Raw genomic sequence first — 12,311 nt, forward strand, 5'->3', positions numbered from 1 at the left:
AGGGGGAGGTGGATATGATAGAGAGCTCACAGAGGAAATTGCAGTGAGACCTTTTTTAAAAGAATTATTTAGCCAATGCCTTATTTTAATTAAAAAAAAAAAAACTTCCTTTATTTCTCTCTCTCTCTTTTTTATTAATGGGGGCACACAGCATGTGGAATCTTAGTCCCCAGATCAGGGATTGAACCCTTGCCCCTTGCATTAGAAGCACAGAGTCTGCAGAGTCTGAACCCCTGGACCCCCAGGGAAGTCCCACAGTGAGACATTTTAACTAATTGGTGTAAAGAACAAAGAACTGAGGGTAGGGATAGGAGACACAAGTGTCGGGTTCGGGGAAGGAAGCAGGAGGGATGGGGATGTCAGTATGTCACATAAGAAAAGATGGGGAGAAAGTGCAGAAGGAAGATGAAGGAGGTAGTTTCAGGTATGTCTGAGGTGTTGGCTATGGATCATATGGGGCTCTCCAGGCAACAGTTGGAAATGGATGAGAGGCAGGGGTGTTGAAAGTCAGTCAGTCACCCGAAGAGAAGTGCTGGGTGAAGCCCTGGGAGCGGAGCAAGGATTGAAGGGAGAGAGAGGATGGGGGACCAATAGCCCCCCATGGGGATCTTGTCTGACAGAGAAAGGAGGAGGGGGATCAGAGAAAAACAGCAAGGAGGAAACGTGAAAGGTGGGGGAAACGTGAGAGCTGACTGAAGGGTCTCCCCAAAATAGACTCTGAGGGAGAGTCAGTGCATCTGATAACCAGCAGGCTTCTAAACACTTTAGAGGTCCCCGGGAAAGTAGTTGATGGGAGCTAGAGTTATGTGGTAAAGAATCAGGGGAGCCCCTAGAGGTATGGCGCTGGCTGACAACCTGTGAGGGGGGAAGGCAGGAAGCTGGTGTTTCCAGAGGACTCAGCAGGGTTGTGCCGAAGCTCTTCCACCATGGAAACCTGTCATGGGCAGGTGCCGAGGGTGGGAGGCTCCAGGAGAGGATGGGTGGGAGAGGCCAGTGTGGGCACCGGGGCTGGACGTGGAGGGGAGAGCAGTGGTTTCCCAGGAACACTGGGGGTAAGGGCCAGAGGACAGCCGGCGTGAGCCCCCAAAGAAGGCTGCCTCCCCTCCCACCATCTCCGCCTCCTTTCCCAACCTCTTCCTTCTCCTCCTCCTGCTGTTTTCTTTCTCTCCTTTCCCCAAGTGCCTCTTCTCTTCCAGAGAGCTTGTTCTTGAAGTGGTTATTAGCAGAGATCGGAGCGTCTTTAAAAGTGAAGCTGTACATTGACTTATTCAACTACCATGTTATTTTAAAAACAAATACATCACACCCTTTGCCTTTCCTTCTGCAAGATGATAGACACCCTAAGCTCTGTAATTATGCTGCTTTTTATCTGCATAGAGCTCTTGGTTTTCTCTCTTTTGCATAGTGGCCTGTCATTTGATAACACGCTCTCCTCAGTGAAACAGGCATTGCTCCCCATTTCCAGGGGTAAATGAATGATCTAGAAGTATGGTCTTTTTAAATGCTTTTTTTTGGTTTGTTATGTACCTGATGAAGTGTTGGGTGACACTCTCTGGTTGTGGCACTTGGGTGCATGACGAAGTCTGGTGGGCTTGGCAAGGGGTCCGAGGGCTGGGGATAAGCTGGTGCAAGGTGCTGTCCATGTCACTAATGCATGTTGCGAAGTGGTGGGCCATCCACCCAGTGGGCCTGCGACTGGAGATACCCATGAGGAGTGGGCCGTCTCCTGACCCACGCAGAGAGCCTTGGGTGCAGCCCCCGGGAGGCAAAAGCCCGGAAATCCTCCTCCCAGAGAAAGAGCACCGCTGTCCACCTGCACTGAGCCCTTTCCAGCTCAGTTCGGCTCCCTGCCTCCCGGACGGCTTCATCTAAACTAGGACAAGAAAGCGACTTCTCTATTTTCCCCTTGGCTTGAAATAACTGAGTCAAAGTAAGTCTTTTTTTTTTTTGATGTTTACAGAGCTCAGCAGTCAGCCCGACTCCAGACATTTCTTCAGAGCCTCCTGGATAGTAAGTTATCATTGTTTACATGGCTTGATGTATGAAATGTCCAAAATGGGAAGGCTTGTGTTTTGTTTGTTTCAGTCTAGTTCCTTCGAATGATGTACAGTTTGGTGATAAGTAGCAATTATAGTCTTAAAATTATTTTTTTCTCTTCCTTTTCTGAATTAATGTTGTGATGTTTCATCTTACCTCTGATAAGCCTTTCCCTGTGTTGGCTTCTTTACCTTTGGCTGTAAGCTTATTTGTCTGAATTGAGAAGCTGCTTACTGGGAGCGGGGAGGGGTGTGTGACTGAGGTGCATCTGGTATAAAGGTGACTGGAATGAGGGGGGTGAAGTCTTCAGGCTGGACCTGTCACAGGAAAGATGGGGCCAACTTGTTTCATTCTCCGAGATCTGGGTTTATTCCCCTATACCAATTCTGGGAATTCTTCCTGGCTCGTGAATGCACAAGCCATGCACTTCCTCATAGGGTGACTGCCGGCCTCTCCTCCCCTCCCCCAAGCCAACCTACATCCTCTCCAAGATTTCTTGTCTCCATACTTAGCTATGCAGCTGTCAACCCAGCTGGAAATGTTCCATTGTTGCCCCACCCCCTTACAAACGTGTTGGTACCTCTTATTGGCACTTCCTTCTGTGCCTGTATACCTGACTGGTGCTCTTGTGTTTTTGTGACTACAATAAACTGTGAACCCCATGAGGGTAAGGACTGCATACCCGTAGTGCCTGGTGCACCCAGTAGGTGTGGGGACTGTTCGGGTAGAAGCAGCTTCTCGTCACCATGAGATTATAATCTGTATCTCACTCTGAAATATGACGGGGAGGAAAGGCTCACTATTATTCCCTGTTCCATTTGGGTTGGGTAACTCTGCACAGAGCAAAGTTCAGCTGTGCAGCAGATAGAAGCCTGACTTGGTGTGAATGCTGAGTTTATGGATTTGGGGGTCAAATATTACAGTCACTTGGGCATATCCAGTCTATCATATCTGGCCAGGGAAGACATTTTGCAAGAGTAGTTTCATTTGAAAGTCAATCATCTGGGATTAGGGTATGTTGGTGAGTGTGTTTCAGGTGGCTGGCTGACTGAATTTCTAATGATCTAAGGCTTTATGCCGGGTATTCTGATAGAAGCATAACATATAGCCCCCTAATAGTTTCAGGGCCAAAAAATACATAAATAAATAAAAAGGCAATGTGGCAACTGAATAAAATAGATTGTAGAGGTTAAAAGTATTCAGAAGGCAGCTTCCACAGGCTGTTAAGAACACAGATCTTCAATGAACAGGTCTTGAATGAAAGAATTTGAATGGTTGTTTGCACACTTAACTGTGTGCCAAGTCTTGTGCTTAGCGTTGCATTATACTTCACCTCATTTAGTCCTCAGCATTCTCGGATCAGCTGTTATTTTTATTCTGCATTTTATCGGTGAGGAAACAGGCACGTGAAGGTAGTGTGTGCCTGGCTTCCGCAGCTGTGCGTGGCAGAGCTACCACCAGCGTAGGAGCAATGACATGCTAGGCCAGGGAACTGCTGAGCTCTACTGGTGCCCTCTATAAACTCTCATCTGCACCAACATTGATTCAAAACTGGGTGTTAAATTAACCAAAGAAAGGCATGCTAGAGTTTACTGTTTTGAGTGACTAAAAAAAGAAAAAACAAGGAGCCATTTGTGTAATAGTAAGTGAGCAGGATTGAGGGCATAAAGAATGTTTTTTTGGCTGTGCCCTGTGGCATGCAGGATCTTAGTTCCCCAACCAGGGATCAAACCCACATCCCCTGCAGTGGAGGCACAGAGTCTAAACCACTGGACCACCAGGGAAGTTTCCATGCAGGCTTTTTAAATATATATAATTTTTAAAATTTATTTATTGGCCGTGCTGGGTCTTTGTTACTACACAGACTTCTCTGTGGCAAGCAGGGGCTACTCTCCAGCTGTGGTTTGCAGGCTTCTCATTGCGGTACATTCTCCTGTTGCAGAGCACAGGCTGTAGGCACACAGGCTCAGTAGTTGTAGTTCCTAGGCTGTAGAGCATAGGCTCGATAGTTGTGGCACACCTCAGCATGTGGGATCCTCGTAGACCAGAAATTGAACCTGTGTCTCCTGCATCGGTAGGTGGATTCTTTACCACTGAGCTACCAGAGAATCCCCTCCATGCAGGCTTTTTAAAAGAGGAAGTTGCTCTCGGACACTCTGAGTACTTGTGTACATAAAGCTATTTGATGTGTTAATTTATCAAGTACTCTGTTCTTGTGTTTCCCTGGTGGCTCAGGTGATAAAGAATCTGCCTGCAATACAGGAGACCTGGGTTTGATCCCTGGGTTGGGAAGATCCCCTGGAGAGGGCAAAGGCTACCCACTCCAGTATTCTGGCCTGGTGAATTCCATGGACTACATGGGGTTGCAAAGAGTTGGACACGACTGAGCAACTTTCATTTTCTGTTTGTATCATGGAAATAGGTCTCTGAAGACCTCTGTTTTTCAGTCATAGCCCAGTTCTCATCTTGACAGAAATAGATGAGCTTTTCCCTCCTGCTGTTCTTCCTTGTGGGGACTTTTCAGTAATTCAGGCTTGATTCTCTCCCAGTTTGTTCAAATGAGTAAGGTTTTTCAGTGTTTGCAGTTGGGGACGAATCAGCCTGAGTGCAGGGCCTGACATGTAGGAAAGTGTACAGTAAGTGTTTGCTGAATAAATGAATACACCTATAAATCTCAGTTAATTAGAATCCAGCTTGCTTAGCACTGAGGCAGGCAGCTTGTGAAAACGAATCATATGTGAAAGAAATGTTGTCAAGACTTGACTTAACTTAAGCAGCAGTGAAAGACAAGTCACCAAATGGCCCAGGATCAAAAATTCTGTGGTCAGTCCGTAAGAAGTGATGGTGTTGTCTTAAATCCACTTTCACATCTTGAGCAGACTGCAGTTTAGAATTTTTTTAGCATGATTCCTTATCACAATGTGAAAAGAACCTGGGAAGAGAGAGAAGGAAATTCACCCATGACCCCAAATATCTTAATATAGCTGTCAGTCTTTCATCTCAAAAAGTATCTTTCATACTTGTGATCATAGTGTATATCCCATTTTGAATTTTATTTCCCTGGAGTTATCAGATCTGTAAGTCAACAGTGTAGACTACTCATCATTTTCATCATGACTTAGCATTTTGGCACGAATATTTTTTTTTTTTTTTTTTTTTGCTGAAGAGCTTTATTTTATTTGGCCAGCAGGTGGCACTCAAGAACAAGCTGCTCTTTCTTCAGTGGTGATGGTCTACTAGAGAAATCACTTTTCCCCCTTAATCTAATTTTAGATCAAAACACAAATCATTAGGGTAGATTTACATGAGTGATTAGAAACTTCCCTGGGCCTTAAAAATGTCAGAAATCTGTGTGCATGTTGGCATTTAACTGCATTGAATCATTTATTCCACCAATGTGTATTTATTGAACAACAGTGCTAGACACCAGGCATGCAAAGATTCATAAGATAAACTGCCTGGCCTCAAGGAAAAGTGTCATTGGAAAATTACATGATCGTACATGGAGAAGGAAATGGCAATCCACTCCAGCACTCTTGCCTGGAAAATCCCATGGACGGAGGAGTCTGATAGGCTACAGTCCATGGGGTTGCAAAGAGTCGGACATGACTGAGCGACTTCACTTTCTTTCACTTTCACATGACAATCAGAATGCAGTGTTGTAAATTCAGAGATGGAGCCCAGGAAGTGTTTGAGAGGAAAATCAAAGAAAGGTTCTATCGTGCAGCAGCAAATAAAATGTGAATGACAGGGACTTCCCTGGTGGTTCAGTGGCTAAAACTTTATGTTCCCAATGCAGGAGACCCAGCGTCGATCCCTGGTCAGGGATCTGGATCCCACTTGCACAACTAAGAGTTCACCTATGGCAACTAAGATCCCACATGCTGCAATTAAGGCTCAGCACAGCCAAATAGATAAAAGTTTAAAAAATATTGTAAAAAAGTGAATGACAGTCACATTATATTATAAATACAAAAAATGTTTTGCATGCAGTACTCTAAGATTGTCTGAAAGTGAAAGTCGAGTCTGACTCTTTGTGATCTCATGGACTGTATAGTCCATGGAATTCTCCAGGCCAGAATATTGGAGTGGGTAGTCTTTCCCTTCTCCAGGGGATCTTCCCAACCCAGGGATCAAGCCCAGGTCTCCTGTACTGCAAGCAGATTTTTTACTAGCTGAACTAAAAGGGAAGCCCCTAAGATAGTCTAGATTCCCCAAAGTCTAGAGACAGTTTTTTTTTTTTTTTTCTTTTTTCCCCTGAAAACACTAAATGGTTTTGAACAGTGACTCCATGAGGTAGGAAATCTTTGTTTTGTCCTCTGTTTACTTTCGACCTAGGAGAATGATTGACTTTTAGTAGGTGCTCAGTAAATATTTGTAGAGTGAATAAAATGAGCAGTGGAATGACAAATTGAGATCTTCTCTAGAAATATCATTGGCAGTGATTTGCAGAGATGACTGGAGGAAGTGAGGACTGGAGACTTGGGCAGTGGCAGTGTACTTCCTGCAGAGGTGTAGTGGAGCAGTCGTGGGCAGTCCCAGGGGGGAAGAGAGCAGAAGGATTCATGTGACTGGGTCCAGGACAGGGAATAAGCAGGGCTTGGGACTGCTTAGGTCTGGGGAGGGAAAAGGAGGGTATTTCTACTGGCTTTCTGGCTTGGGTGAAGGAAGACGGAGGGACAGAGCTAGGATGGTTTGGAACAGGCTGGGTTCAAGATGTCTGAGGATCATGCGGTAGGGGATGTCTAGAAGATAGTTGAATGTCTGTCTGGAGCTCAAAAGAAATGTCTGTATAGATAACGGATCTGAAGGTGGATTTTGTGGACAGTCTCATCATACCTACTAGTTTTGCAGATGAAAGAAACTGAGGCTGTGAGAAACGGATTGTTTCCAAGTTTTTCAAGATAGCAGGCTTGCCTCAGCTGATCACTTTCCTCATGGGTGCCAGGCTGGACTCACAGCCTGCCAGGACCCAGCCTGCCTCCTCCAGAGCACACCTGGTGACACGTTTGGAAACAGTTGGCCCTGAGATGATTACTCTGTTCTCTCACTTTATCCTTCTAGTGAGTGTTTTTGTTGAATCCCTCTTGAAGCTCAGCAGTCAGCTCTGCATCTTAGTCAGGGGGTGAGTTCCCCACGCTATCTCCTCCTGGCTTGTTCTTTCCGAACCCAAAGTGGCTCAACTCAGACTACCAAGGGCTAAGCTTCTTTTTTTCGGTCTTACCATACACCATGAAAGATCTTAGTTCCCTGAGCAAGGATTGAACCCCAGGCCTCAGCAGTGAAGTCGCCAAGTCTTAACCACTGGATACCAGAAGATTCCTCTGAGCTTCTGAATTTGACTTGTTTTGTTGAGTAATCTGTGGCTGCTAGTCCTGACTGGCCCTTTCTCGATCAGTCTGACTGGTTTCCGCATCCTCTCTGATCTGTTGGAACACAGCAAGACCCAACAACTCTGTGACCATCAGCAAATACCTTTACCCCTCTGGTCCTCGGTTTTCCCTTGGAGAAAGTGGGACAGAGGATATGCCTTTCCAATATTAGGAGATCTAATAGAGATGATATATTTTAAAACATTGTTCAAGAGGTTTTAGATATTGTTTTTAAACAAGGAGCCCCTCAGTAGCAAAGTGTACACATCTGGAAAAAGCATGTTGGCTTTGGTATCAGAAAGAAAACAATTGGCTAGAGCAGATCCATTCTGAGAGGTTTCCTGAGTACTGGTTTGTTGTTCTGATGGAAGCAGGAAAAAATGGTGATAACGGCTGGATAACGGCCAAAGGTGGGGTGGCTGTGGGTTGGGGTGGGTCCTGATAACTGGTGAGGTAGAGGGGGTGTGAGGTCAGGCAGCTGGTTATGGCTGAGAATAAATAAAATATTGGAATGAATCAATGTTATCAAGCTGTTTTATATCTTTCAGCTGAAAAATCCATACTGATACTGGTAAATGGAATTCGGTAGGACAGAAAAGCAGCCTAGTGAGAGCCTGAGTGCTTTTGTGGGAGAAAGGGGGTCACTCCTGGTCTGAGTGTGTGTGCACACATGTGTGAGTATGCCCACGTGTCAGTGTGTCTGTGGGTGAAGGCATAGAAAACTGGAATTAGGGGGAGGGGAGGGTTCAGTGAGTAAGTGCTCTTAATTTTTTCTGTGCCCCACCTCATTCCATAAAGGATTTGTGGTAACTTGCAAAAACACCTAGACTTTGAACAAGATGAAGATAAACAAGTGATAGTTGATACTCCATAATGCATGTCCTAAGGTGCTGATACAAATTTTGAAAGCAATGGATGGAATAAGTGCACAAAGAATGCCAGTTTCCGGTTGCACTTGGTGGCTGATTTTCCTGGAGACCCAGGACAGCTGGGCAACTACCTTTTGTTGTTCAATTTCATGCTTCATTGGTCAAAGCACTTGTGAGGAACAACCTAGAAAAGTTACGCAGGTGCTGGACTTGAAATGGCCAACTCTGGCTGGCGACATGTTAGAAGCTCCACTTATGTCCTTGACTCTCTCCTCTTGTGTGCAGTCATTGGGCCCCAGAACCCCCTCCTGTCTGACCCTGTTCTGTGCCCAGGCAGTGATTCTCAGTTATTCTTTGAAAGCACAAATGCAGTCATCTCAGAGTACCTTGCTGTTGGGACACAATTCCTGAACATTCTGGGGCCCCCGAGGGCCTGTGTTGTCTGTCAAGCTCTGTGGCTAAATAAGAATGCCGTTTAGGAAGGACTGTGCTTGGTGAGGATTCCAGGAGCTAGGTTTCCTTATCCTCAACTGGTAATGTGCTTTTTAGAAAACTGTTAAAAATACTAATTGCTGTGGTTTTTTTTTTTTTTTTTTCCTTCTCTTTTTAAAAATTTCATTGTTCTCAGTGTATATTCTTCCAACTTCCATGCGGTGAAGAGGGAATCCGATGGGGCTCCGGGGGATCTCACCAGCTTGGAGAATGAGAGGCAGATTTATAAAAGTGTCCTGGAAGGAGGAGACATCCCCCTCCAGGGCCTGAGTGGGCTCAAGCGGCCATCCAGCTCGGCCTCCACTAAAGGTAATGGGGTGTAGCCTGCAAGACTGGCCCATCTACAGTGTTATCGGGGTGTCTCTTGGCCATCTGTACCCATTCCTAGGGTGATGGCAGCGAGAGTAAACCTCCAGCTACCGGGATCAGTGTTGACTTGTTCAGATCCATTTCCAGGTCACTGAGCCCTCCCGGCCCCCTTCCTGAGTTTCTCACCGGCCATTTTTCTTTCTGGTTTTAATAGTTCCCTTCCTTTGAATCCCCACCTTGCTCTCCCTGAAGCATCTCTCTCTCTCTCTTTTTTGTTCTGGTTCCCTTTTCTTAGAAATTAGCTGAGCTTTTCCTAATTCTAACAGGGTGGCCATTTTTTGTTGCATCTTTGCACCTGCTTTGCAGCACAGATTATTTTGCTTCCGGACATCGACTGGAAATTAAAACAAAAGAAACCAAAAAAAAAAAAAAACCCCACCAAAACCCTTTGACAAATAAGCATGTTCCCTCTCCCCCTTTCTTTCTTTCTTTTTTTTTTTTTTGTAGCAGCTTTCAGCTTTAACCTAATGGGTCTGTTTATTTTATTCTGCATGCTTCCAGTGGATCGTAAAGGTGGGAATGCTCACATGATTTCTTCATCTTCAGCTCATAGCCGAGCAGTTCACAGTAGCAGTGCGTTAGGCCCTGGGTGTAAGCACAAGAAGCCCCTGTCCGCTGCGAAAGCCTGCATTTCAGAAATCCTACCCTCCAAATTCAAACCCAGGCTCTCTGCTCCCAGCGCTCTCTTGCAGGATAGGAAGAGCATCCTTCTGCCGTCAGAAAAGGCTCAGAGCTGCGAGAATCTTTGTGTCTCGGGTTCTTTGAACGACTCCAGAAGAGGCCTCCCACTGCCAGTTGGGGGCAGCGTGGAAAACCTGCTCATGCGCTCGCGGCGGGACTACGACGGCCGCTCGAGCAGCACGCTGAGCCTGCAGGAGTTCGGCGCCGCCGCCAGGAGGCCCTGTCCGCTCTCGAGGAAGGCCGGCCCGCAGTTTACCATGCTCTACCGCGACATGCACCACATCAACCGGGCTGGACTCTTCCTGGGGTCCGGCTCCTCCTCCAGCGTGCGGGATCTGGCCTCCCACTTCGAGAGGAGCGGCCTGGCGTTGGCCCGGGGCGAGCTGGGCACCAGCCAGGAGGGCTCGGAGCACATTCCCAAGCACACTGTCTCCTCCCGCATCACGGCTTTCGAGCAGCTGATTCAGCGGTCCCGGTCCATGCCGTCCCTGGATCTGTCCGGCAGGCTAAGCAAGTCCCCTACACCCGTGCTGGCCCGGAGCGGCCTCGTGTCCGCCCGCTCGGCCGAGTCCCTCCTGGAGTCAACCAAGCTCCGGCCCCGGGAGGTAGACGGGCTGAGCTCCGGGAGCATCATCTATGCCTCCCCGACGTGTAGCCGGATGGTGGACTCCGCCTTGGGCTTCCGGGGCCTTGTGCCTTCCGAGCCCCTCTCCGCCTGCTCGGACGAGCTGGACCGCTGCTCCAACGTGTCCAGCGACAGCCGAGAGGGCAGCAGCGGCAGCGTTCACGGGGACTTCCCCAAACACCGCCTCAACAAGTGCAAGGGCACCTGCCCGGCCTCCTACACCCGCTTCACCACCATCCGCAGGCACGAGCAGCAGCAGGCCTCCCGGAGGCCCGACTGGCGCCCGGATCCCCGGGGGGACAAGGGCACGCTCCTCAGGAACATCTACCTAATGAGCCCCCTCCCCTTTCGGTTGAAAAAGCCCCTCCAGCACCCTCTCAGACAGCCTGGCCCTGGGGACTTCTCGGGCCAGAAGCCAGAGCCCCCCAGTCAGCCCCATCGGGACGAACCCCACTCCGGGGGGAGGCCCTCGGTGCCCAAACGCCTGTCTTCCCGGCTCACCATGGCCCGGCTGAGCCGGATCTCAGAGCCCCCTCAGGAGAGACCTGCGACCCCGGAGGTCTGCCCGCGGGCCTTTAGTAACGGGAACTCTGTGCCGTGCTCAGACCAGGGCCTGGACAGAAACAACAACCCCCGCGGGGAACTGGGGGCGCCCCTCGGAGGTGGCCTTCCGTGTGTTTGACCAGTCTCGCCTCACCCATCCCTCCATTCTGCTTGCTGTGTTCCCTCCTCCCCTGTGCCCTTGGTGCTCATTTTCTGGTCCGTCCTTTGTTTTCTGTTTGTTTTGCTTGGCAATTAATCATGGCTCGTAGTGGCTGCTCTTCTTTAAAAACAGATTCCCCCATGTCATTTAGACTAACCACCAAACTGTTTCGAAAGAAAAATTGGCCGTTTAGCTCATCTGAGAAATTTGTTGATTTGAACTCCCTGAACCCCTTGCAGTTCACACCAATCCTGACTCACGCTGAGGTTTTTTGAGAGGCAGCCTCTCTCGGTGGCCCTGTGTGTGTGTGTGTGAGTGTAGTGTGTGTCCTGTAAGACCCTGCACGCCTTATTAATAGGGACACCTTTCTAAGATGGTCCTCTCTTTGCTCACTTTTGGCCTCTCATTAGTTTTCTGTGTATGAAACTAGTTCACAAGTAAATCCAAAAAGCAGGAGGGGGAGGGGGTTTGGTTTTTTTTCCTTCAGAATTTGGATACTGATCACCAAACGACAATGGTAAAAACTTGATATTTATCATGGATGAAAGGTGAAATCTTTTCCCAATCTGGTTTCCCACTAAATCTTTGCCTGTTTTAATTCTGCTTTATTGTTTTGAAGATTCAGAGTCACCAAGGCATTTTATACCAGCTGATTACTTGGAATCCACAGAAGAATTTATTCGACGGCGTCATGATGATAAAGAGGTAATTGCCACCTTTGAACTCTCTAAGCTCTTGTGCAGACAAAAATAGTTAGGGAGGTGACATGACCTAGCAGTTAGAATCAAACATAGGGATTTTCACAGGTGACTTTTTATATGACATAGGCTCGATCACTCCTTTTTTAGTCCACTTCTCCCAAAAGTAGGACTGATTTTTTTCAAGACACTAACTTCCAAAGGCCACGTCCAGCCAGTCCTACAGCCCAGGAGGTTCAAAAAGAGGTTGCCCACCTCTGCATTCAGCACCTCGAAAGGGGAGCACCCTCACCCCCACTTTATTATTCTCCAAGGAAGCTTACCCTCTATTGACACAAAGCACAGTTCATATTGTGAGAAGGATGCAATAGGAGAAAGAGGAAATGTAAAAAGAATAATGACCACGATAAATACACTTTATAAAAACATTTTGAAGAAGTTGCCTTTAACTCAGAGATACCCCAA

The 12,311-nt window shown here is 47.5% G+C and overlaps 1 protein-coding gene across 23 annotated transcripts in view; it reads left to right on the top strand.

Annotated features, from left to right (window-relative positions):
* Positions 1-12,311, top strand: part of SORBS1 (sorbin and SH3 domain containing 1) — a 234,556-nt gene that overhangs the window by 188,128 nt on the left and 34,117 nt on the right. For 15 of the 23 annotated variants that reach the window (XM_027529431.1, XM_027529420.1, XM_027529421.1 and 12 more), the window contains 3 exons: positions 1,961-2,010; positions 8,907-9,079; positions 11,768-11,853. In XM_027529431.1, coding sequence (XP_027385232.1) covers positions 1,961-2,010; positions 8,907-9,079; positions 11,768-11,853 — 309 coding nt within the window. Of the gene's footprint in view, positions 1-1,960; positions 2,011-8,906; positions 9,080-9,640; positions 11,108-11,767; positions 11,854-12,311 lie in introns of all 23 variants that reach the window. The other 8 variants (XM_027529417.1, XM_027529410.1, XM_027529412.1 and 5 more) reach the window with 1 other exon arrangement.

The sequence above is a fragment of the Bos indicus x Bos taurus genome, chromosome 26 (genome assembly GCF_003369695.1).
Source record: "Bos indicus x Bos taurus breed Angus x Brahman F1 hybrid chromosome 26, Bos_hybrid_MaternalHap_v2.0, whole genome shotgun sequence".
NCBI classification, from domain to species: domain Eukaryota; kingdom Metazoa; phylum Chordata; class Mammalia; order Artiodactyla; family Bovidae; genus Bos; species Bos indicus x Bos taurus.